Source organism: Sturnus vulgaris, chromosome 10 (genome assembly GCF_052056855.1).
Source record: "Sturnus vulgaris isolate bStuVul1 chromosome 10, bStuVul1.hap1, whole genome shotgun sequence".
Lineage (NCBI taxonomy): Eukaryota > Metazoa > Chordata > Aves > Passeriformes > Sturnidae > Sturnus > Sturnus vulgaris.
This window is the reverse complement of record NC_142252.1, coordinates 11,063,196-11,089,603: the sequence shown is the minus strand read 5'-3', so window position 1 is coordinate 11,089,603 and position 26,408 is coordinate 11,063,196. Positions and strand designations below refer to the sequence as shown.

Below are 26,408 nucleotides of genomic sequence, written 5' to 3'. Positions count from 1 at the left end.
TTCATCTATAGAGGCTTTTGCTATTTGCTCTCATCTATCACCACTGTAATTGCGTTTTATAAGAAAGTTCCAAAGGTCATAAAAGAATTCTTTAAAAAATTTGACTACTCAGAATTACTATTTGAACTTAGATGCTTGGTTATGTCCCTTCACCATATGACTGCTCATTGTACACTGGCCATAGTGAACACTCTTCTCATGATCCCTCCACGCAGAGTATGGGATGCTCATATTCCTGTCACACAGTTCAAGATACTCCCAGGAGAAAAAGATCCTTAATACTTAGGTTTACATCTGCTTAAGCATCTAATTGATGAATTTTGTAAGCATATAATTTTGTAAACCTGCATTGAGAATGAACTAATATATCCTCATTGCATGGGTTATTCTTTACCCTTTCTTGTTACAAACAAGAACTAGTAACCCTGTATTTTATGGAACAAATACTTCAGTGTAAAAACACTTTTTCACAACAGGCTACTCCACAGTTACACAGCCTCTGAATTTAAAGTGGCCATGTTCAAACATAACTAATTTGAGATTAATTAACTGCATGCTACATAGAAGGATGAACTAAGAAGCAAATCACCACGGACTCAATGAAAGATAGGAATTTCTGCTTAGTAAGTAATGTAAGCACTCCAATGTAGACTGATTAGAGGACAGACATCCAAACAAATCAAAGTGTTTTGGTTTTCTTTGGAAGAGTCTTGGCCCAACAATGTCACAAGTCCTAGATTTTGCCAGAAGCAGAGCAAAATATTTCTTTGAAAGCTTGATTTTTCCAGCAAGTCTATGAGTAGTGGAATTTCTGCATCTACAACACTATCAACAACAGATGACAGAAACAATGATGTACACATGTGAAATATCTCTTCTGCCATGGCATGCTCCATCACACTCACAGGTTGCCAAGTGTCTTGGAGGTCAGCAATTCCTCGATTTTGGCTTTGTGTAAAACAGAAATAGAGTCAAAGATTTAAAATAGATCAGAATCTTCTGATTAGTCATCACCTTCAAAGAAACACCTGCTATAAATAGCGAAACTATTGGTTAAGCAAAAGCCATTGTGTCTCATCTGTTGTTATTATTAAGCCACAATCAGTAGGACATTTAATATCTTTATGCCATTTTGCAGAAGCCTCAAATGAACCAGCTACAGAAACCTCCACAGACTGCAAAAACCAAAGGGTTATATTTTGTTGTAGTGATGATTACAGACAGCTCATGTGACCTGACACACAAATACTCCAAAGCTGAGTATTCGGCACGCTAAGCACTGTAATCCAGAGTAAGAAGTAATGAAAACTGTATGGAACTTCTTGCCAAAGGTAACCTCTTGTCCTTTGTGAGATTCAGGGAAATCTCTTTGGCTCTTGGTAGAAAAATAAATTGGACTTTTAATACCATGAGGGGGCAGGGGGTGTTTGGTGGGGAGTATCTGTGCAGGGGGCAGGGAGGTACTGACAGAGCACAGCCACAGGATGGTGTAACAGGATCCAGCCCCGCTCCTCCTCCAGCTGCAGGTGTCAGCAGAAAGGCTCAGCAGGAACCCTCCACACCACTGGTCTCCCACCTCAGTCAAACTCTGCTTCGAGGTCTCAGGTGGCCAATACAAAGGTGAGTAAAAGCCAGCTACTAGAAAGGACTGAAATCATGTTTGACCCTTTTGGAAGCACCAATATGTCTGCATTTGTGATGAGCCTGCCTCCTGCTGCAGATGAAGCCTGTGCTGTGCTTTTTTGTTTGGAGTAGGATTATCAAAATTTGTGCAGCAAGGTGGAGGCAGAAGAAAGATACCCTAGAGAAAGGTCCAAAGAGGACTATGCTGCTTCATTTTGTCTGAGTTTAACTACACTCTAAGGGAACACACTTAATGAACAATTTAAATAATAAAATTCTCACCTTTCTACCACTTCATAGCATTAAGGTCTCTTACAAAGAGGAATATATGTGTTTTTTAGATGTCCCAGAGGGGAAGAAAGACACACAAAGCAACATAAAGACCACTCTGAAATTTGAAGTACAATATAAAGCAAAGTACCAGTCTTTCCACACTTAAAAAAACAGTTAAAAAATCACTGTTATTCAGTGTTATAGAAAAGGCTCTGCTCCTGCTAAGTTCTGGAAAGAATTCACACTTCAGAAGGATTAAGAGGGGCATGAGGGAAGCAAACAAAAGGTTACTAACTTGCCTCCTCTGATGGCATCAGTCTGATGGCTGAGGCCAAAGCTTGTTTCTTACTTCACTTTCTCCTTCCAGCTAACAGGCTTAATTTACTAACTGTGCCAAGAGAAAGAATTGTTGCTCCATTAATGAATTTCCAAAAAATGCATGAAAAAGTGTTTTTCAGCTTCCCTGGCAGCCACTGTGTAGACTATGTAGCCAGAGAATTAGACTTCACCAATTTTTTTGCCAACTATTTTACACAACATTTTTAACAGTGCATATTAGACAGCATAATTGTTAAAGCTGGTAATTGGTTGTTTTTTCCTTAGCTCCTTTCCTCAAATTTAATAATGGATGTGGGTTTTGGCAGGGATTGGGTACATACTAAGAAGAAACCACGAGTGTGAATGCTTTGAAATAGTACAAGGAGTACTTTCTTGTCAATGACAAACTTGAGGAAAATTTTAAGTACTCCTACATAATGTCTGAAATGTTCTCAAAAGAAAAAGTTTTTTCCCTCTTCTGACAATTCTGAAAGTCTGAAACCAAAATGGGAATTTACTTACCAAAAAGAATAAAATGCAAGCATGCATTTGAAAAATTCAAATATTTGCTACCTAAAACTTTTACTGACAGAATACATTGATTAAAGAACTTAAAACACTTGTGCAGTGTAAAACTGACAATGGGTAAAGCAAATCACTGCCTAATCTGCCTCCATAACTGCCAAGATAACGTCTGTGAAACAGATACTCAGTCTGAAAGAAGCTCTTTCCATAAGACCTACAATCAATATTAGAGCAATATGAAAATTAGTTTCACTTGTACTTTCATGAGTCTAACATCATATTTTCCACAAAAATACTGCCACCATGAGTCAGGTCAGACATAAATCCCATTTAGCTTCTCACATGCAGAATTTATTCACTTAATATGGCTGTATATCATGAACTTTCAAACTGCTGTGCAAAGCAAGAGATTTCTAAGTCCTTAGTGAGAGTCTATTAATTTCAATAAAATCTGAATAGTTAAAAGGAGGCAGATTTAAGAGAAACAACATGTGTGACATTTTAAAATCTACTGGCTGAACATCTTAGAAGAATATTACCAGGCTTTGCTAATGTCTGATTTTAGCTAACTAGCACAGTATAGCATGACCAGGTAAGCAGTCACACCTTCAAAACATTATCCACGTTATAACCTGTCATTTGGAGATGCTACAAGTGCAATAAGCATTTAGCAACTTCTTAATATCATTTTAATGCACTGAACAGAAACTACAAGAATTCTGATATTCAATGTCTCCCAGGTTTGAATACTGAATACAAGCCAGAAAGTCGTAATTTTAAATCTGATTTTACATGGCAGTGTATGTCAGAAAGGCTTTACTGCTACATAAAGTTCATGCTAAATTCCAGTTCTACTTACCTTCTCAGTCAAGCACAAGCTCAGAAGCCAGAACAAATCTCTAACAATCTCTGCTGATCAAGCTTAACAGCTACACTAACACCTGAGCTTGGAGAAAGGAGAGAAGAACCAGGGAACACTATGAACTGCACGTAGGGACTCAATTAAAATACCTCCAATTCCACGACTACATTGGTTAGCTGTATCTACTACTTTGTTTGATGGCTGAGACAGTGAAAAGAGACACTGTTAAATGCAATAAAATACAGACACTTCAAGGCAAGGAACAGAGAACACAAGATAGGTAGAGGACTAAGACCATGTCCAAAAGTTAATCTCGTACGTTAAGCTGCCAAGGGGAGAAAAGTGTAAGGGCACCTAAAGCTACAGTGGCACTGAACACTGAAAAGCAAGAGTCATTCTCAACATGCAATATGCCCTGACTTCATTTTTCATTTTTTTCCTCCAGTATTTTAAATGTCAAAACCAGGCAAAGAAAGGATGTGAACAAATAAACCTTTACAAAAATACACCAGTCTATAACAAAAACCCACTATGTAATAGGACTATATTTATTTCAGTAAAAATAAATCCCAATCAGAGCTCCCTGTAAAGCTCAGGGTGGGCTGAGGACTGGAAAGGTACAGAAGGGTGGCACAAAACACCCTGTGCTTACCTCTATCTCTCGGAGTTTGGCACGCTTTTCTTCACTCATTTCTGAATATTTGACTGATGACTTGGATTCAGGCATTTCCTCTTTAATAGGATTGGAATACATGTGTTGTTCTTCTGACTTAGAACTCTGTGTGTCTTCTTCATCTTCACTTTCTTCTTCTTGACTTTACAGAAAACATACAGAATTAACTAAGATGCCACCAATATCTTAAGTATATATGAAATGTACTATTTCTTTTCGTTTCTATAATTAGTTACTAGTTTTGAAATCTGTTAAGTCTGCAGCTGCAAGTTAGTCTCCACCTGTGAGACAGATCTTTCTCATTTAATTGTACTTAGTTTTTACTACTCACACAATTTACACTTTTTATAGAAACAGAGTGCAGAAGAATTAATGAAATTTACAGTCATCAGATACATATCTAGCTCAGCTACCAAAGGAAACCCACTCCCTCAGCACAACCACAAAGTGCTGTAGTGGTGCTTTTCAGGGATATTAGGTTTCACAGAAGAACAATATTCACTAATTTTGCTTTTGGGAGATAAACCTGAGAGATAGCAGATACCCAAAATTATATTCCCAGGCTGTCCACTAGAGCGCTGCAGGACTCCATGCAATGAAGGAAGTATTTACAGCATTAACTAACAGATGCTTTCAGCTGCCTGAAGAACAAAGTAAAAGACAACTCAAAACCAACATCTGCTGGCATGGAGCCTATCATCATCCAATGAAATACCTCAGAACATGACTCCCCGTGCTTGTCTCAGCAGCAGAAGGCTGCTTTACATTCATTCAGATATACCTGATAGCAAGGTTTCCATACTAGTACCTAAACACTTACTCTATTTGATGCTGAATTCTCAAATCAGCACAAATTCAAACATTATAGTTAACAACTCTACCAAAAGACGTAATTTATCATGCTAGAAAAAAAAATGGGGACTGAAAGCATGCTGCACTAAAATCCTGAGTTCTCTTCATTTTCCTACTTCCAAAATTTCTATTTTGTTCTACTCATGTAATAACATATCTATCTTATAAGGAGTTCCAAAGACACTCGACCTTAGATACATAAAAGAAGTATGTTTTCATTAGAATGAAAAAGTATTTACTTTTGAATTTCCTCTTCCTCAGATTCTTCATGTTGGTCAAAAAGCTCCCACTTAGAAGTAGTAACAGCTAGAAGAGACAGCAGGGTAATTTTAACAACAAAAAAAATTACCACTTAATCTGAAAATAAGCATTTGCAATATAATTATAGTAAGATATAGATAGTACATAGTAAGAATTACAATGTGGTAAAATTTACCAGCATCTAGCATTTAACACAGACCTTCTGTTTCACAGAAATATTCAAACCAGCCCATTATCAAATTATTTATTATTCTCAAAGCTATTTACTCATACCACACCACATTATGCATACCACATTGCAGTAAATCCTTCAAAAGCAGACAAGTATTTGTCAGTTTGTAAAATATTATCTTTCAAACCAAGATTTAAAAAGACTGCCAGCCACATATCCAGATTTTTTTTTTTTTTTTGTTTCAGTATTTATTCTTAATAAACTGGAAATTACTTTTAAAGGTTGATAGATTATTGAAGTAGAATAACCACAATGGAATAGACTCTTTTCCTTTTTGGTTAAAAATTCAGTGAACAAGTTACAACAGAAAATCCTACTATGTTTCAGTATGAATCCTACTAGCATTTTAGCACAGATCAGGTGAAAATAATAATTACATAAATGACAGTATGCTTTCAGTTTACTTTAGAAAAGATACTTTCAGAACTAACCTTGAGCTTCCAGTTCTGATTCATCCACTGCTTCCCACTTTGAAGGGGCAACTTTAAATATAGGCTCATTTTTTTTTGAGTCTTCAGCTGTATCCACTGGTGAAGAAAGAGACACAGAAAAATAACTTACAAAGCTCTTCAGAAGTTGAAACCAAAAAGTACTAAGATAAGAGTCAGAATTAAATAATGGAACAAATTATACAATCTTAGTATTTGCAAAGTAAAGAAACCAGGGTATAAATCCTGACGTGTAACATTAGAAGACACCTCCTGTGTTTCTAAAGCAATTAATATCTAAAGACAGTAGAGCATAAGGAAATTAATCAACATTTTACAAAGCTACATGCCAGATCAATTCTAGGCTGTATTTCTAAAAACTACACAGGAAGAAAAGATAAAAGACTGAAGATTCAATTTAAAAGTTGAAACATTTCGTACAAGGAACTCCATCAAGATCATCATCCAGAGATTTAATTGGGACTCCATCCAGATCATCAATAGGAGCAGCATCAATAGGAATTCCATCCACATCTTCTAGTGGAGCACCATCGAGCTCTTCCTCAATGGGAGCACCATCAAGATCATCCGGTACTTCCTGAAAGCAAATAATATGTCATTACTTCAAGCACAAATCTACATTGCTTTTCTTTACTTTTGATTATCAAATAATTTCTTTCTAAATAAGCACTTTTATAAATACCAAAACCTCCAAAAAATCTACTCCAACAATTTTTGCTAACAAGTATAGTTGCTTACTGTAGAGGAAATAACACAACAGTATCTTCCTATAAAAACCTATAGGGAAGAACTTGGAGTTTGTCCACAATGTGCTGGAAGCTTTCCAATACCTATATTCATAAGAAGACTATTAAGCTGAGGTTTAGCTCCAAATCAGTCAATTAGAGTCAAATAAATTATACTTCCTTGATATGAAAGTTTCCCCAAGACCATTAAAATGAACAACTGACAAAAATGGACTATTTAGCAGGAACACCGATTAAAGGAACACATAAATTATAAATACAGTTGCATAATCTAACTTGTTGGTACACACACTGTCCTTTATACATGTGTGTTAACCCTGCTCTTCCACCCCGAGAAATCAGCTTTAGATAAATTATACTGCACGTCTCCCTCCCACTGCTCTGAAAGGCATCTTTCCACACAGTTACAATGCCTGAAACTCCACTCAGAATTCAGAGACAGGTATTACAGAGTATTTCCAGCACAAAGGAAATGCCTATCATTCTGTACTAGTCTCTGCTCTAAAACACATTCACAATATAACTCCACCACAGCACCTAATCTACAAGCAAGAAACACATGAACAGAATAAACAGTATTTGCTTTTGAAAATGCATTACACCTCTATTTAGCAGCAAGGACTTGGAAGAAAGAAAGTTTATTCACCCTAAAAGAGAGAGCAAAATAATCTTTGCCAAACTTATTTTATATTAACACAGTTTTTCCCTGCCATCTGTGAGCATCATTCCTGAGGTCACTTACCTCTGTTTCCTTATCTTCCATGATATTTACAAGCCCCAAGAAAATATTCTGTAGTTTGATCAGAAATGGTTCTGGATAGATTGCCCAGTCTTCCCATGCTCGGAAGCATGTCATCACCCGTTGCTAGAAGCAAGAGAAAAAAATAAATGCTAAAATAGTTGTATTGAAAAATTTTATATGATGGGAAATAGACCACAGAGAACTACTATTGTAGACAACTATTCTTAAGTAGTTGCATACTGAAGTATATTACAATGATAGCAAGCTGGGCAAGACTATTAATTTTACAAAAATACAAACACAGGAACTACATTTTAAGATGTAGTTTGGGTCACTTGGGTAGTTTGTCACTTGGGTTTCATTTTCCCTTTGAATTCTTGTTACATTATACATTCTGGCTGTTGCCAGTTCTATCCTGATAGTAAATTTCATTCTGCCCCAACGCTTGAAGCAGGTGCCTTTACCAAATCTAAGAGAAAATATCTGTTTGCAAAATAAAATAACTAAAACTAACATGGGCTTATACATATTATTGAACTGAAATTGCATTCCTACTTTCCTTTTGTTCAGCCTGGAAAAGAGAAGGTTCTGAGACCTTAGAGCCTCTTCCAGCACCCAAAGAGGCTAAAAAAAAGCTGGAGAAGAAGTTCTTACAAGGGCAGGTAGTGACAGGACAAGAGTGGAATGGCTTTAAATAGAAAAAGGATTGGTTTAGATTAGAATTATCACGAAATTCTTCAGCGTGAAGGTGCTGAGGCAATGGCACAGGTTGCCCAGAGAAGCTGTGGCTGCCCCACCCCTGGAAGTGCTCAAGAGAAGGCTGGATGGAGTTCTGAGCAACCCAGTTTAGTGAAAGGGGTCTCTGCCCATGGCAGGGGGTTGGAACTGATGATCTTCCTTGTCCCTCCCAAACCAAATAATTTTATAATTTTTCTTTTTAAAAAGCATATTTGAAAAGGTGTGTTTCAGTTCAAGTTTGACACACTAAATGTAACTGAAGATGTAGATATATTTTAAAAATCTGCCTCTCTGTACCATATAATTTTTAAAAGTTTTAAAATAGCAGATAGCCAAAATTGATTCTCAATCTAGAGCAATTGAGAGCAGAAGGAGGACAGCCAGGATGAAGATCTTAATACAGACAGACAAACTATTCTGTAAGTTTTGTATTTAAAGCTTCTGACTGCAAAATAAAAAGAAAAAAGTGCAGAGGCATCACAGAAACAGAAGGAAAGGGGTCAAGCATGAGAAGCACAGAGCATTTGACCTCAAAAATCACCCTCAAGTACCCATGGTCAGACTGCTAATGAGAACTCTAAAATAAAGCCTGACATAAGGAAACATTTAGAAGCAACTTTTTGCTGTTCTGCCCAGGAGCTTCTTTCCCACATTGATCACTTCCACATAAGTTCACTTCTGAAACTGAAATACAGGTGGCCCAAGAACAGTAAGACAGCTAGAAGGCCTTGTTTGCAATTCAAGTAATAGATAGATATCCTCTCAACTCCAAAACTGCACAGCTGCTGGTACACTTTTGCTGGCAGATGCTCATTTCCTTCCTTATTTTCAAGGTTATCCTTGCAAAAGAGAAAACTTTAAAAAAGTTATTCTTTTTAAAGCCTAAATAGGGACCTTGATGTCTAAGCCACCTATCATAGTATGCAATCTTTTGTGCAGGAACATCTATTTATGTGACTTCTATGTCATGTAAATAACAACGAAATACATACCTTGAAATTTTCAGACTGTAAATGGCCTTGTATTGTACGGTAAGTAGCATTGAGATCAGAGAATATCTGACATAATTTTGTTTCAAAACTAGAATTAAACATATACATTTCTTTAGTTAAACTTTGTAATATATGTTTTCTGGACATACAAAATTCATGAAAATACCTGGGACACAGGACTCAAAAGCACAAGGTTCTGATCCTTACAGTAGCCATGAACTGAACTATAAAGCAAATATGATTACTATATATTAAATCACCTTGGACAACAACAGAACTGTGAAGGGACATCTTCACATCTGCTGCAGTCTCTTTATACACCCTGGAAAGATTGGAGGACGATAAAAGGAGTTTTACAACCTTAAACAGAATGAAAGAATTGTCTCAAAATTCCATCTGTATTTTAAAAAAATTCTTGGTTATACTCGTATTCTAATTTATTCAGTGAAGCCCTCAATGAAAGCACAGTGAGCAACAGCTGCCCAGCTTCCCTTGAGCTTCTCACAATGTGCAAAAAATAAACCAGCACAACACAGACACATTGCAACAAGAAACATCAATTGCAATCACTAGCTTTGTAACATGCTGAGTATTTCCCACCATGCTGCCCTAACATTAGAGAGACTCCAGGAACCAGACACAAACATTTAACATGACAAAGATACTGTCCCTTGGACATTTTTCCTAAATTCTGCTCAACATCTTAGAAATAAAGAATGTAATATCCCCTTATACCTTATCCAAAGTTTATGGAAAGTTACACCCCTCCATATTTAAAAAAAATAAAATTGTTTCAAAAATTTATTTCTTTGCTTGAACTATCTGCTATACTATATCTAGAATATTACCTACAGACTCTTTTTGTCAAGAGGCACATGAGTGCCTTTATGAAGTCCCATGCAAGTTCTTTGCATAGAGCATATACATTTTTTTGCATTACCAACATGCTACATCTTATACATTTTCATGCAAACAGCTACAAATACCATGAGTCTGGAATAGCAGTAGCACAGAAAAATCCGAATTTTCTACAACCACATTTATCCAGAAATGTACATACAGAGATGAATAAAAGAGGGTTTTTTTTAACTGCCAATCACCTAAAATATTATACTTACAATTTTCTATAGTAGGAAGCATTGGCAACTTTAGCTGAAGAGTTGTATAACACATCCGACACTAGATACAATCTCGCAATCTACAATAAAAACCAGCCAAATTAACATAACTCCAATTTAAATTCTCCTGAAAATAAAAGCATTTTCACAGAAAGAATACTAGACAGTTTAAACTATCTGGAAGTACCTAATTAGAATTAAGTGTAGCACAGCTATATTATTAATAAACATGTTAAGAGGCAATTAGTCCCGTTACACTGTAGGGTATTAACTACTGTAAGACATTACCACAGCATTACAAAGGAGAATCATGGCATTTTCATTTTACTTGCCTCATTTGAACAGATCATTTCATTGCTTTTAATTTCACAATAAGGCAGAATATTTACTTACAAGCAACTTCAGAAAGAATAAAAAATATGTAACAAAATTCCACAGGAAGAGATAATACTTAAATTCAAGTCCACATTTTAGCACAAAACTTCATCACTACCTGAAACTTATGAAATAATTTTTGTAAATTACATGCACGTGCTGCTAAATGAGCTCTTCCCCCAAAATACAAGATTATAGAAAATCTCCAAACCTTCTTAGGAAGAGGAGTCTTGAGGATGGACAGTGACTCTGTAATGCAGTCCACAATTTCCTCAGCAGCTTCTGCATTATTCAGACAGAAAACCATTGCATCACCAATGTCGTTCTTCCGAGGTGTTAATCCACGTAGAATTTCCTCTAGCTTGTCCCTCTGTCTGAAATACCAGGAACCGGGAATTTTAATACTTTCAACATGAAATGAAAAGTACTTTTGCAAATTTCCATTTAACAATGTTTTTTTGTTTTTCCATCTTCAGGAGAAAAGCAATTTTCAATATTTTTATATTCTTTTGCCTGAGTTCTTTCAGTGGTTCATGAATTTATGTCTCCATATTACCTAAAGTGCAAAAAATTCTCACTCAAGTCTCAATTACGTAGAAAAATCAAGGAAAAACAGCTGAGAAATACCTAAGTACAACAGTATCTCTAATAAAGTAATTATTCTGGATTTAGTTTAGGCCTAAACCAAATGATTTCGCATGCAAGTAATTTCTGCTACAGAATAAGAAACAGTAATAAATAGCTAGTAAAATAAACAAATAAATAATAAAGCTAGTAAACAAACAATTACTTCACATCTTCCCTGACCTCCATACACACAGAACTTTTTTAAAATAATCTCTTTTTGAGCCTTTCCAAAAGAAGGTATGAGAAACAAACTGTGTATTAAAACCTACAGAAGCATGACTGGTGTGGTAACTATGATGAGAAGAATAAAATAAGCAAAAAAATTCCACATGTTAGTAACACATTTGTAACAGTAGCAAAATTAGGAAAAGCAGGTCTCTATTTCCACTACGACAGCCATCCCCAGTACACTGACACTTCACAGCAAAGAACTCTGATCTCTCTCTTTCTGTTTATTAACAACTGCTCCCAATTTTAATTTCTGATGAACAGCATCAGTAAGTTAAGATTAAGCAGTGGTTAGTTCGTGAGGTCATAATGATGAGAGAGTTGCTACATATTCTCAGCTACAGACAGCAGCAGAAAAAAAAATGGGGAAAAACTTTCATCTTCCTAATCCTTTTCAAATTAAGGCTAATAACGATTGGAATGAAAGGTTCAGTGATGACAAATCTGACCAAATCATGATGACAAATCTAACCAAATCAAGAATGTATTTAGCAACAAGTATGATCAGAAGCACCGAGGTGAAGAGACCCTTACTCAGACACGTACATAATACTAAGACAAGTATGACAACTTAGGGGATGACACATTACAAGTACAAAAACACAACGGGCAAACCCAGGCAGAGCAGCTGCCAAGGCAGCACCCTCAATCAGTGGTGGTACATACTCTTCCTTGAGTGCACCCTTCTTGTTTGGTTCCTCCACAAACGCTTCTGTTTCTTGCTCTTCTGACATCCCATGCAAGTATGGATTCAATGGTGGTGGCCTCCAGAAGGATCCATTTTTGAACATACGGAAATCTTCTGTCCTCCACTTGGTTGGAGCATCCCCCTACGAGAAAAAACAGAAGTATTTTTACTTTGGTGTTATTTTACTTCACTATGCTTGAAGCTATAAATTATCACTAAAATTCTACTTGCCTGAAGAATTGAATAAAGCTTCCATCTATAATATACATGGGCTGGAGTCTGGTTTTCAAATAAAAACCTAAACCAAAGAACAAAGAAAAGACACAAAGCATATTACAAATCTTGAACTGACACAAATTTAAAGGAATCAATAAAAAAAGAACAATCAAACCCTGTTCAGAATCCCACCTCAGCTGCAGAGTGAACACAAGAAGCTAAAATCACGTACACCCACAGCATAGCCAGGCAGAACGTGTGTAACTGCTCCACACACTCATACACACACACATATGCAATCTGCAGAGAGGAGTTCCCCAAAGGCACAGCACTGCTCAAAACTCAAGAGCAGAACAAACAGGGTCAGAAAGAACAACTGTGCAACCTCACAGCAAAGCAGAAGAATCATCAGTGCAAAGAGTCATTACAGGAGCAACTGCCCAGCACAAATGATGCAGGAGTTTGCAGTTGCACAGCAAGGTGACTCATCAAATACTGAATGACTGGTTTTCCACCAGTAAATTTTCTGGCAGAACACTGGCATTTGAGGGAGCATGTGGGGGACAAGCAGCCCATTTTTAAAGGCCTGGATATTTTGACCTGCATATTTTCTCACTTTGCATCTAAAAATCATAATGAAGCACTTCAAACTTACTGCAAATAAAACAGTCAGAAGGTCATTTAGCACTTCCCTGAAAACCTTGTTTCAGAGACTGCATTTCACAAGAAATTTGGAAATTGGTCTTTTTATACTATTAATGACAAATGCTGGAAATTCTCAAAACTTCCCCTATGTCAGCTGGAGTTTAATTCTATTTTAATTGACATAGAAGTGAAAATTACTCCCAGCTCTTGCTAAAGGCTAGAAACTAGGCTCCAGGATGACTGCACTTCATACTGAGTTTTTTCTGTTTGGGGGAAGAGGGGGATTTTTTCTGTTTTTAAAATGTATGCTACTGCTTCCACTGATTGTGAATCTCTCAGAAGAGTATGTGTTAAATGGTATTTATTTAAATATATAGAAATGCATTACATTGTGTGGGTGTGTACTGTTTTATTACTTATATGTACACATTAGTAACAACTGGAGTAAGTGTGTGCTCTTCCTTACAAAAGGATAGTACAGTCATAGGTGCAATTTGTAAAGTTTACATCTGCACATAAAGGTATCTAGAGCAAAAGCCAGTCTTATTAGTATTTCAAGAATGCAGAATATTAACAACAATGAAAATAGTTTGTGTTATTTGCAAGTGAAGCAATGGAATAAGCACCTGAACATTGGGTTGTTGATTTCTCGGTTCATGATCATGGCTTCGAACATGGGCCCTTCCCGAACCACAAACTCTATCATTCGATGTATCAAAGCGAGCAAATTCCTACAACAACAACACAGTTAAAGAAAAATTGATTCAGACCTAACACTATATAAAACTACACTCCACCTAAGATACTACAACTGTGCAGGAGATTATTTTGCTGTATTGTTAAGAAATCTGCATAAAAGATAAGGCAACATGGAACATATTATAGCTTTGCATCACAGACACGGGCATTCTAAAAAAATCGAACCATGCCTAGCAGTGGTGGAGTTACGTGTTTAAGAGACCTCCTTCCTGAATTTCCATGGTGTAATCTACCACCATGCCTTGCCTAGCAGAAGCCTGATACACAAATATGGGCACCTGAACACCCAAGTACAATTAGCTATCAAAAACTAAAGCCCTCATCTACGTTATCTAGAAGTAAGAATGAAGTGTTAGCTGAAGCTCTACAGGGGAATAAGTGGCTGAATATTTTGCTCAAAATAAAACACACATATTTCTGAAAATTTAATAGAATATGACTTCAGCTTTCAAACTATTCAAGTATGAAAGGAAAAGCAAATAGCCTTCTTGAAGCCAAATAGGGCAATGTATTTATTAAATTTAGATCACGTCTTTTTGGTCCCGACTCAACTGCTGGCACAGATCAAAACTGTCCATCCTTTTGTGTCATATCATCCCAAGTTCCCTCCCTCATACACCCGAGAGAACTAAATCAAAATTTAAAAAAAATAAAAATCTGTATCACTTCATTAAGCACTACATCCTGAGACAGGCAAGAAGTGCATGTGAAGTGCACATTTTTCAATGCAGAGTTACTTCTAAGCATGCTAACAGCAGACAGTCATAAAAGCTTTATCAAAAATAGTGATAGCCAGTTTCCATCCCTGTGGGGTTTTATGGAAACAGAGTCCTGAATCTTTAAAATAGATTACCTACATATAGCAAAAGCTTCACAGCACGTGTCCTTTGAATGTGATGCAAGCCAAAAAAATACAGATTTTTACATTTTTTATTTATTTTCTTAGATGCAACATATGGATATTAGTTCTTTACATGTAATTCATTAGATTTCCGTATAGCACTTTTTTAATGACTGAAATTCCACAATTGCTACATTGTAAAGTTGCAGAATTTTCTATTACTTCTTAGCAATGAGGTGACTATTTTCTACCATGAGTATTCCAGGTTCTGCCACAGATATAATGCACTAGATCAAAAAAAAAACCAACTTAAAAACGTAGCAATAGAAACCTCTCCCTGCCATCTGCAAGTGTTCTTTTAAACCATCTAGCACTGAATCTACATTTGCCTCAAATGTTACACAAATAAAATCAAATCGTTATCAGTTCAATTTTCCTGTCCGCTTTTTATAATCCCAGAAACATTGCAAAGAGGACATAGTTTCAACAATTCTGCAGCCATTTTATTTACAGCAGTGTTCTGAAAGTTTAAACAGCCAGACTCTTCTTGTTATATGAACTGTATTTGAAAACATCAGCAAGAAAGAAAGCTACAATTAGCTTTCAAGCCTCTGAGCTATTACAGCATTCGTTTATTTTAAAGCAAACCCAGTGTGATCACTTCTGGCTTCCTGCAAATCATCATTGGTTTTCATCTAATTTTTCTTTCATCAAGTAAAATCAAGTTGTGTAAGAGCAGCCTATGCTTGAACATCTGCTCCATGAAGATCTCTGATGTATGAAAATAGATTCAGCTCATCCCACATCTGAAAAAGGTTGGTACAGGCATTTTGCTATGTAAGATGTGACTACTTGGAAATGAATTTCTCAGAAAAAAACGATTGTACATGCTCAAGGTCTGCTGTCTACTAAGAAGTAAGAGATGGCAAAAAAAGTATTGAAGATTTTTAATTAAAGAAGAATAATTAAATGTATTATCCCACTGAAGTAAGTCAAAATTTTTGCATGATGGAATGCACTGAATAATAAGTGGTCTTAGCAACTGTCATTGGCAACTTCCAAAATCATCAGGAAAATAATTATTAGAAGTGTTTTCAAATACAATTCATTTAACTCGAGTTCTTATTATCCAGGTTTTTAAAATGCTACAATAAATAAAATGGACATGAAAAAATATTTTTTTTCTGACAGCTACTCTGTGAGCACTGTACAGTTTTACAAGTACTTGTTCTATTACTCAATATGTTTCTCAAATCAAGACTCCTCCCAGTCGCCCCAATTATTCAAGTCTCTACCCAACAAAAATTGTACTGTCCTAAAATTCCATCAAAAATACAGTACATTAGAGCATGTACTGACAAGTTTGTTAATGCACTATAACCAGCTTCACAAATCTCCTTCTGCCCCCTCCCCCCATCCGAAAAAAAGAAAAAAGGGACTTTGTGACAATTAAGACAGTGTAGTAAAAAAACGATAGTGCATTATTTTAAAATGTCATTTAGCTTAAGTTGGCCAACAAAAAAAAGGTTTTTCAGTTATAATAAAACCACATTTATTGGAGCCGATCGTACCAATGTCTGGTCAAAAACTGTATACTTTCCCAATCCATCCCATGATGTTTTCCTGGTCCCCCGCTGCCGCAGACAGTTCAGCTGGTGTTGCTCACCAAGGCCAATGTCAAAGAGAATTTGGTAATCTTTTGTGCTTCTTTACTTTTAAAACAGTGTTGTGTTCCTAAGTTTGGGAAAAGGCTTTAGCTTAACTGAGCAAGAGTACACCTAGACTAGCGTGAAGGTAGGAATAGTGATGGGGACCAAAATGGAAAAATATCCTTGCAATAATACAAAAGTATCTTTTTCAGTGACAAAAATTATTAACTGCTGCATTAAAAAAAATAGCAGAAATCAAAAGTGATTTTCAACTGAACTGGTTATAAAATGTACAAGTCAAAAAAAAAAAAAAAAAAAAAAAAAAAAAAAAAAAAAAAAAAAAACCCAAAACAACAACAACAAAAAATAAAAACAAAACCCACAGCTGCACCCCAATACACAGAGGTTTATGTCAGGACTTAAACTGAATCTGTAAAACAGTATTTCACCCTAGTGTTCACTCACAAAATTACTCTGCCTCTATCTATAGTGCTCAAACTAAATGCAAAAGGTAATTACTTAAGCCTACCCTCACTTAAAAAAAAGAATTAATAAGACAAGAATAGTTAGACGGTAAACCACACACATTTCTTTTAAGTGTCATAAAATAACCATTGCTCAGTCAAGCTATTACCTTTTCCACAACATCACCATTTTTCTTTAAAATTCCGAAGGGGAAATTTTCTATATTTAGATCAGTAATAATAAAGAAAAACATGTACCTTTCTGTTGGGATAACCACTTTGACTATGGCTTGCGACAGAGTCTGTATATGAAGTCACATCAGATAATAAACATAGAATATGTGAGTATTGTTAACAAGTAACAAGCAAAAATATACATATGCAATGAAAATACTACACATCTATCACAAACTTTGCAGGCAATCACTGCTGTGAAGTTATAACTAAGCAATTACACAAAATTCAAATGGTTGTGTCAGTGAACCATGAAGGTTCACTAATTGCAAAGTATCAGAACATTCCTGTCAGAATGTACATTGAGGCACTGAATAGGAACTATGCTGAATATATAAGAAAGGAGTTCTTACGTTTATGAAAAGATTCTAAACTATTTGACTTGGATCATGTTGGTATTACTTTATCCCAAGTCTTACAAAAAACAGCCCTGATATTTAAGTGTCATAAAGAATCAATAAATTCTTACAAAAGTAAATCAAGCTGGTTTGTGATTTCAAGATACTTACCCTTTTATCAGCTAATATTCCACAAAAAGAAAAGTTTGCAAACTGACTCCATAAGTAGCATAAAATACTTACTCAATGTCCAGATTAATTACCTTCTACACAAAATACATCAACTCTTCTAGGGTAAAAATAATGCTACCCAAATTAAAATGTAGGATTTTCTATACGGAAAACAATTTAGATACTGCAATTTGGCAGCCAAGAAAAGGGGGGGACGTAGGAGAAAAAAATCCAGGGAGCCTGGAGGGGGAAAATGATAGCCAGATTTTAAGCAGCATTAAATTAACCAAGAGCCAATATACTGTACCCTAACACAGACATGAAAGGTCTTCAGGAATTAAGTAGGTTCCCTTGGGCTACAGCAGGGAGCCAGAGAATTTGCAGACTAAGGGCTGCCAAAGTCAGCCTGAACAATGCAAATCTATGAAGCCATTGAAATACTGTCATAGATGTAGTATTTAACAATGAGATACGGCCCAGGGTACTGTAAGTTACCTTCTCAAAATCTTCCTTGTTTTTTGGTGGTGGTAACATTGGAGCATTAGGATTCTTCAATCTCTCCCTAGGCTGGGCATTGAAAGGCAGTCCTGATGGGGGAGGTGGCAGGGTGTGTTCCATCATGGAAGGCGGAATGTAGATTGGATGTGGTGGTATAGGTACAGCTTTGCCCCAGCCCAGCTTCATTTCAAACGACATAATCATCTTGCCTGAAAAAGAAAAATAATAAAAACCTCCATTACCTGATGTTGCAAATTGGCTCTGCATCACTTGAGATTTCTCCCTGTTAAGTGCAATATTTAGGTTTGCCTGCCACCGTTTACCTTTTGCTTACATTGCTGATTACTGTTATTATATCTATCAGACTACTACATAGGCAAATGAAGGCCTTCTACACAAATTGTTTTACTAGTCTTCCCCCAATGTCCGTCTACAGGACGCTACAGTACACAATTACTATTGTTTAACAACATTCAGTTGCCAGCATAGTCAAGTAAACTAAAATCAATGCCAGCCTGGTGTCTACTAGAGTTACAGAATACATCTCACTTGTCAAATAAAACAACCTGAAAATGTGCTTACAGTCTGCAAAGATAATTACAGCCCTGAACTGAGAAATCCGTTTACCATTTAAATTCTTCAATGCTCTTTCAGCATCTCTCCTGTTCATAAAGGCAACAAAGCCACAGTTTCTTTCTCTTGCTCTTTCTTCATCAGTTCTTGGCCACATAATTTTAACACTCGCTAATGGTCCGAAGCGGCCAAATTCTTGACATAACATCTCTTCATTCATCTACATGAAAAAGAGGTAAATATTAACATTTTGCCACTGTATATCTGTGACAGTTGTTCATATCATTGTCCAAATGTCAAAATTTTGATTTTTTTAGTTTCTTGAAAAACACCACTTCATTGAGAGCCCCCCAATGCAACCTACTGCAGAAACAAGAATCTAAAAAACTGCACTTTTAACTGAGCACATCAAATTTTTAAAATATGATCCACCTTGCTTAGGGATATCAATGGAAAAAGAATTTTAACTGACTTAGAGATTGGTAGGCTAAACCTTAACTTTTCAGCATTATATACAGAGCATTTATCCCAATGAATATTGCAAAAAAATTCACCTGGGCCCAAACATGCCAACACTGCACTCCCCGTCTCCAAACTTACCTGAGGATTGATGTTTCCCAAATACAAATTTGTTGTGCTTGGATCTCCAACATCATGTGACCCTGGTGCATAATCATCCAGTACTAAAATAAAGGAAAAAAAACAAACAAAAAAAGAAGTCATAATCTCTGCTATGCATTTAAATGACAACATTAAATTGAGTAAGAAAAGAATCAGTATTACCACCAGACGATCTGTTTCTTCTTGAAGGAGCATCCACTGAATATAGAAAAGAAAAATATGTACAGTTTAGTCTACAAATCTTGTAGCCCAGACTAACATAAAAAATAACATCTACTTACTTGAACGCCGCTGCCCATCTGAATCAGACTGGGGTGGTTCAAAACGACTCAATCTACCTTTTGTTTTGTGCCTTTCATCACGCTCCTCTTGGATTCTACAAAGCAAGTTTAAAGTAAGCAACAACTTACAACCATTCTGAAGTTTTTATTCTAAAATTTTGAATTAACTTTAAAATTAGGAGAACTTTTAATATGAAACAATGTGTTTGTTAGAACTTCCAAACTGCCAGTATGTCTGAACTTCTGTATCTACCAGAATTATTCCAGCTGCAGGCTTCCTCATTCATACTATCAGGGTATTTCATTCTCAAATAAAACTAGAGATAAGAACTGTGCTATGAAAAAGTGACTCCAATTCCAATCCAACTGCCAGAGATCTGCAGACCACTCAGATGACTTTTCAAGTTGCACATAACTCCTTAGTGTCTATTTATCCTCCTAGCTTTTCTAAGCCTTACTCGCAGGCATACCCACATGACTATTACCAGAATAAACTAGATTTCATCTCCGTTTCTAACTCTGAGGATAGTACTCACAAGTAACTATTTGTTTCTCTGCAGTCTAAATTTAAATCCTGATATGAAGATACTGATTCCCAGGAATACAATGCTGTCAGTTCAACTCATTTACACTAACTAAAGAACATGCAGCAGTGAGGCTCAAGCACTCCTCACAGAAGCCACATATGGATTTAGACTGTTGTACCTACCGCTTTCTAATGCACAGAAATTCATCTGTTTTCCATCTCTAGCATCAGGATAAATATATGGAACTCAGCTGCACTTAAGATAAGTGCTGCTCTTTGCTGTATTACAACACATATGGAAGTGAAACAATCTGCTTTTTCAAGCATTATCTAGTTTGCTTTTAATAGTACATAAGTTGAAGTCTCTAGACTTGAATTACAACTCTTATTTCTGCATTATACAAAAGCTCAACCTCCTGCTACAAATTCTTCTGGATACAGGTTAGAAAAGCTGACAAAGCTCACTCTTTCCAAGAGTGACAGACATTTCATATTGTCACCTATCTCTCTGCTACACCCCTGCACTGGGTTTGCTGGGCAGGTTTTGGTAGTGGGGGGCTACAGGGGTGGCCCGTGCAAGAAGCTGCCAGAAGTTTCCCCCATGGCTGATGAAGCCAACACCAGCCAGCTCCAAGATGGACCCAACAATGGCCAAGGTCCAGCCCATGAGCAATGGCAGTAATTAAGCCTAACTAAGTTATTTTAAGCTAATTAGTTATATCATTTCACAAGCATCTGAGGGAGGAAAAGAAACTAAAAACCTCTGGGAAACAGCTTAGCAAGAATGACCTTAAATATACTGTCTGTAAAACAAGGCAAAAATCTTGGACTTTGTTTGTTTATAGTAAAAACTAGCAAACTTACTGTTTTAACTCTTCTTTAAAAAGTTCCAAATTACTCTTTTTCTTTTCCTTCTCTCCTTTCTTCAAAGGCTAAAATAAAGATATATAAAACAACATTTCAGAAGACAAAACGAACAGAATTAAAAATCATATAACAAAACTTTAGGTAATTTCCATGCATATTTTACCCACAGCTTTCAAGCCAAGTAACTACAGGAGGAAAAAACAACAACAAAAAAAAACCAAAAACAAAACAACAACCAAACAGACTTGAAACATTCAGACTGAGCGCTATCAAACACAAAGCTAGAAAATAAAAAATTAAGGATAGTTGAAAAACTTTGTAACTTCTCATTCTCACAATGCAGCACATGTGATCAAACACTCTTTACTACATACACGTTTAAAATAACTGTGAGGTATTTTGTCACTTTGTTGCATTTAGAAACTAGGATGCTGACTACACCCCTAGCAAACCATCATGCTTTAATGAATTTGATAGATGTGTGTACATATATATGTAAATTATTTTACATATATATATTCAACTATTTTATCCACAAACATTCTACTTGAAAAGAATTTCCTTCTCTTGCTTCCTTTTAAATGCAAATACAGTCTGAAAAAACATTTACTTTAAATAGTACAAGATCCTCAGGAAAAACTTGAATGATAAAGAATATGGATACTGCAATACTACTTTTTTTTTTTAACAGTAATATAAGTTCCTTAACTAACTCACGTGAAATATTATCTTCAACAACATTGTTTTTATATAATCAAATTTAAATGAAAACGTTTCCAATAGGCAGACATACAAAATATTTGTGTTACACACTACAGCTTCGGAAAAACTGGACTTCCTACTCACCCCAGGCAAAGTTGTTTGTTTGTTTTTGTTTTTGGGGAGGGTCTGCCAAATAAATAAAATCATTTTTACCTCATTATCTTCAATCACCATTGGGCATGGCAAGTGAGTAAACTGATGGCATTACTTCACAAGTATATATGAAAAATTTGAAAAGCAGTAATAGTCTTACAGTACAAACACTTGCATATGACAGAACAGAGCTCAGAAAAATAAAAAAATGCTACAATTCATTTCTGTATCTCTAGAGCTTTACATACAATGAAAATCAAAACTGCTATCCAGTAGTACCCCATCGGTCTAACACTGACATTTGTTGGAGGGAGGTTATGATGGAACTGCCCACAATTATCACATTACATTCATTTTCCACTTTAACAGGCAGCATCATACATGGTTCACTTAAGCTTTAAAACTGCAGTAAGCTCTGTTTAAAAGACTTCGAAGACATCCAAGACATTCATTACACATACACAATAGTAACAGTAATCATATGCAATTATCACTAGACTTGAAAACTGCTTGTTCATATTTCTAGTATTTTCATTACTTTTTACAATGCACCTTGGTTAAAAAAAAAAAACTAAAACAAAACAAAAAGCTCTCCATCAAACCATGCAGAAGTCAAAATAAATTAAATAAAAGGTGCTCAGCTTCAAAACTGTTCAAGTTCTGGAACTCAGGGACTTCTCAAATTTCACCCCCCCCCAAAAAAAAACCAAACCAAAACAAACAAACAAACAAACTCAAAGAACCCTACCAAGAAAAACTTGGATCAACACAAAGGTCAATTTACTTTTTTGTTTTAACAGAAAACCAAAAACAGATGGTAGCAATATGCATTGAGAAGAATTGCTTCTAAAACCAGAAATTCTCAGGACTGAAGAAGCTGTTACTTTGCAACAATCACTAAATCCATATCCATGAGAAGTCTGTCTACATTAGCAGGAACACAGTAAAAGGGCAGTGCAGCACCATCAAATGTATTGTGCCACATACAGGGCTCCTGGGCCCCTGCATTTCATCACCTTCACATGTGCTATGGGTTCAGGCAACTCCAAATGTCCATCTTCTCTCGTGCAGATAAAACTACTCGCAAGATCACATGGCCCTTTTTCTAAGCACTTCTAAATACATCAGGCTGCAGTTAAGATTCAAGCGAGAAACTTACAGGCTTTTTGGTTTCTATCATTAGGAGGGATGGAGGTTTCTCATTGGATGGCTGACTTGGTTGATTTTTTTGATCTGAGAATCGTGATGAAGGTTTATAGATTTTACCCCGTTTTTCATCTGTTTCATGCTCCTCTGAAATTAAAGACAAGTTGAAAGCAAATTTTATTAACTAATGCTGCACAACACTGTTCATTAGAAAGAATGTCGTTCTTTAGTCCTGATCATCCAATTCAACGTATTATTTCATTTTTAAAAAGTTGTTAATACGAATTTTACATAATTTAACATCTTGTAATATGAAGAAAAGGAACATAGATTAGGTAGTCTAAACAAAATCATTTTTTCTTCTTATGATTAAATACAAATCACACCACTGCCTACCTCAGTCAAAGCATAAAGCAGATTTTAGCATCCAGTTTTCTTTTCTGCTTCTAACGCAACATTTTAAAATGCAATTCAAAGCCAATCTTCATCTTTACTCAAAGCCAAATGACCCACCACCTCCAAAAAAAGATTAGTTATACCTTTAGATGCATTAACGATTCCTCCTCTTACAAATGTTTTCACTTTATTACCATCACCTCCTTCAAAGGCAGCAAGGAATTCTTCATAAATTTCTGCAGCAGCCTTCTCATCCTCCTACAGAGCAAATGTTAATCTATTTACTATCATAACAGAACAACCTTCACTAGACAGTTACTCTTAAATTAGCTATGTGACATTCCTTTTTATTTTCTAGAGTTCAAGCTACAAACTGCATCAAAGGAGTTTTAATTTTAGACAATTCAAATTTCTGAGAAATGTGGGCAGAACACAGCATAAAACACACAAAGCCAGTAAGGTTGTGTGATCCAATATGCTCCTTTCCAGGAGTTTACATGGCAATTTAACATTCAAAAGATGCCAAACAGAAAAGCTCGAATCAAAGGCTTATGAGCCTGGAGCTTTGTTGGCCTCAGCATGAGAGAACAGTTCCTATTCCATCTTAGCCTTTACCACCAACCCATGTGCCTGAAGGAGACCAACAAAAACCAGGACCACCTTCCTGTACTTCTCAGAGAACAAGCTAATTCAATGGATGAAGCTGAGACACTAGATCTAGCACTACCATGATCTTTAGGCCAGTATTTCCAATAACCAGCAGGAGATAAGCCACTGGAATACAGTATGAGTTGTGCGTATGAAGTTCAAACCCCAAAATTTTCAAAATTTCCAACTACCAGATACAGATATTTCCTAAAATTTGGACACTCCTGAGTAATCTAAAATGCAGTATCAAATTTTAAGGTTTGTATTAGTTTCCAATACAGTCATTAGACAAAAAAAAAGTTTTACAGAACTAGTAAGGATGCGTACTGAAACAGTTTCAAAAATGGCAGGCACTCTGTAATTACTGAAATCCAATGATAGAGAGCAATGGAAGAACAGAAAATTACATAAAGTGATGGCTGTCTCCATCCTGAGCAATACATCAATGGATTACTTTAATTCCCTATTTCAGGAAGCCAGAGAACTTGATTTCTCACAGAGAAGGAAAGAGTAGGCCTCTCTATATCATTAATGCCATGGATGCCAAAAATACATTATATATGTAAAATACAATAGAGAACTAAAACTATCAAAATTAAGATATTCAGTCTAAAAGCTGGCTGCAATCTAAAAGCAAACTTACTTGAGCTCTGCATACAAAGCAAAATTTTCATGGTATACCATTACCTTCTTTTTTAATTCCTCTTGCTCCTTCTTGCTCAGAGTCCGTTTGGCAGCACTCATTTTGCCAATACTGAATGCTTTAAGTTTACTTTCCATTAGAGGCTGCAAAAGGAGTAAGAAAACAGACATCAAACTGTTTGCAGAACAACTAAAATATTTATGTTACTTTTAACCTTGGTCTAGACCAGTAACTCAAATAAAACAAAGAAAAGCCTTCCTGTACTTAGCTCTAAAGTTGTCATTATCTAATACAACTAAACAAAAATTTTAATCTATGTGGGTTTTTTTAAACAAATCATCTTTGAAACCAAATGAGAAAGCTTTTAATACACCTTTCAAACACGGATGAAATCTGAAGGACACTTGCTGTAAGAACCTGTGCAGTGCTGAAGTTTCTAAACCTTCAGAAATACACTCTTGGCACTACAGTTGTTCCCCCTTCCCTCCCCATCCCCTCAAAAAAAGCTTTTCTGACTATTTTGGCCAGAATAATGTTTGTGCAAGGTTAAACAGGTAATGGAACAACCATACGGATGCTAAATTTCAGTTGTATTTCAAGGTAAAAATTAACAGCTTTGCTGGAACAACAAAATGCATTCTAGAGGTTTTCAGCTATCGGTTCAATGAAACAAAAAACCTCACTCAGCTCCTAGATTGTTTCAAATTTCTTTCCAAAACCCCGATGAAGGAAGCACTCCACATAACAGTAATTTCTGGAGAAATTTAATTCTTAAGGCTCTATTCTGGTAGTCAACAGGTAGTAAAGAACCAAAAGAAGAAAGACAACAGGATGGAGAGCATGTTCCAAAGACACGGGCAGTGGGAAGTTAAATGAGAGAAAAGATACTTCTCTGGAAACTCCTACCTTAACACAGTAATTTATGAAGAATCAGCACAACAAAAAAACCCCAGAAGCTGTAAGTCTTGTTTTTTAAATATTTGTGATGCTCTTACACAGAGCACACAGTGATGCTTACAACTATGATTTTTGCAATGACAGTTCTTAAAAAAAACTCAATAAAACACTAAGACAAATAAGGTGAACAACTTAAATGCCATGTTATGAAAAATACTCTGATACCAATTGGAAAGGGCGTCCTCTAGGAATAATCTTCTTTGTAAAGATTTTTATTTTTAGTATCAGCTTCCTATTAAAAAAAATTTCACAAAAAAAGCACCACAAAAAACAAAATGTTTGAAATATCTTCAATTTATAATCCTTGCTTAGCATCACAAACATCTCTCAGATCTGTGCCAAGCATAGTAGTTCATTCTTCTTTAAAAACGTTCCCTCTTCATCACTGAAAGTAAAGCTATCAGTGACAAACTTATGCAGTGCTGTCTGTGAAGTTATCTGGTTTATGACACCGTGTTTGTCAACGTGAGCTGCTGTGACAGGCTTATCAGGAGCTTTTAATTCATCTGTTTGTTTTTAAATTTAATAAAATCCCGTCTTCCAGTTGTCTGAAAAACAACTTCTATTTCAGTACGACAAACAATATATAACCCTGGCAAAACATGAGCACACAGCTACGGCACAGCAATGCAGGCACAACAAATACCACACTCCTACCCAAGGCTTATCCTTTCATCAGAAAATAATCTCTCACTGTAATATCACAGGATACCTGCAGATCAGCCACATGAATATTTGTTCCAGTGACATAAAGGAAG

The 26,408-nt window shown here is 35.9% G+C and overlaps 1 protein-coding gene across 12 annotated transcripts in view; it reads right to left on the bottom strand.

Annotated features, from left to right (window-relative positions):
• The window catches only part of U2SURP (U2 snRNP associated SURP domain containing), a 43,270-nt gene that overhangs the window by 7,622 nt on the left and 9,240 nt on the right, over positions 1-26,408 (bottom strand). For 4 of the 12 annotated variants that reach the window (XM_088170794.1, XM_088170795.1, XM_088170791.1 and 1 more), the window contains 22 exons: positions 24,738-24,836; positions 23,546-23,660; positions 23,020-23,153; positions 21,852-21,893; positions 21,003-21,070; positions 19,613-19,707; positions 19,494-19,529; positions 19,311-19,393; positions 18,765-18,930; positions 18,135-18,346; positions 17,155-17,198; positions 13,810-13,914; positions 12,554-12,620; positions 12,301-12,464; positions 10,991-11,153; positions 10,405-10,484; positions 9,287-9,374; positions 7,557-7,679; positions 6,489-6,645; positions 6,051-6,146; positions 5,366-5,432; positions 4,254-4,416 (listed from right to left, as the gene is read on the bottom strand). In XM_088170794.1, the coding sequence (XP_088026920.1) occupies positions 4,254-4,416; positions 5,366-5,432; positions 6,051-6,146; positions 6,489-6,645; positions 7,557-7,679; positions 9,287-9,374; positions 10,405-10,484; positions 10,991-11,153; positions 12,301-12,464; positions 12,554-12,620; positions 13,810-13,914; positions 17,155-17,198; positions 18,135-18,346; positions 18,765-18,930; positions 19,311-19,393; positions 19,494-19,529; positions 19,613-19,707; positions 21,003-21,070; positions 21,852-21,893; positions 23,020-23,153; positions 23,546-23,660; positions 24,738-24,830 (2,361 nt within the window). In that variant the 5' untranslated portion in view covers positions 24,831-24,836. Of the gene's footprint in view, positions 1-4,253; positions 4,417-5,365; positions 5,433-6,050; positions 6,147-6,488; positions 6,646-7,556; positions 7,680-9,286; positions 9,375-10,404; positions 10,485-10,990; positions 11,154-12,300; positions 12,465-12,553; positions 12,621-13,809; positions 13,915-17,154; positions 17,199-18,134; positions 18,347-18,764; positions 18,931-19,310; positions 19,394-19,493; positions 19,530-19,612; positions 19,708-21,002; positions 21,071-21,851; positions 21,894-23,019; positions 23,154-23,545; positions 23,661-24,737; positions 24,837-26,408 lie in introns of those variants that run through there. The other 8 variants (XM_014877889.2, XM_014877890.2, XM_014877886.2 and 5 more) reach the window with 4 other exon arrangements.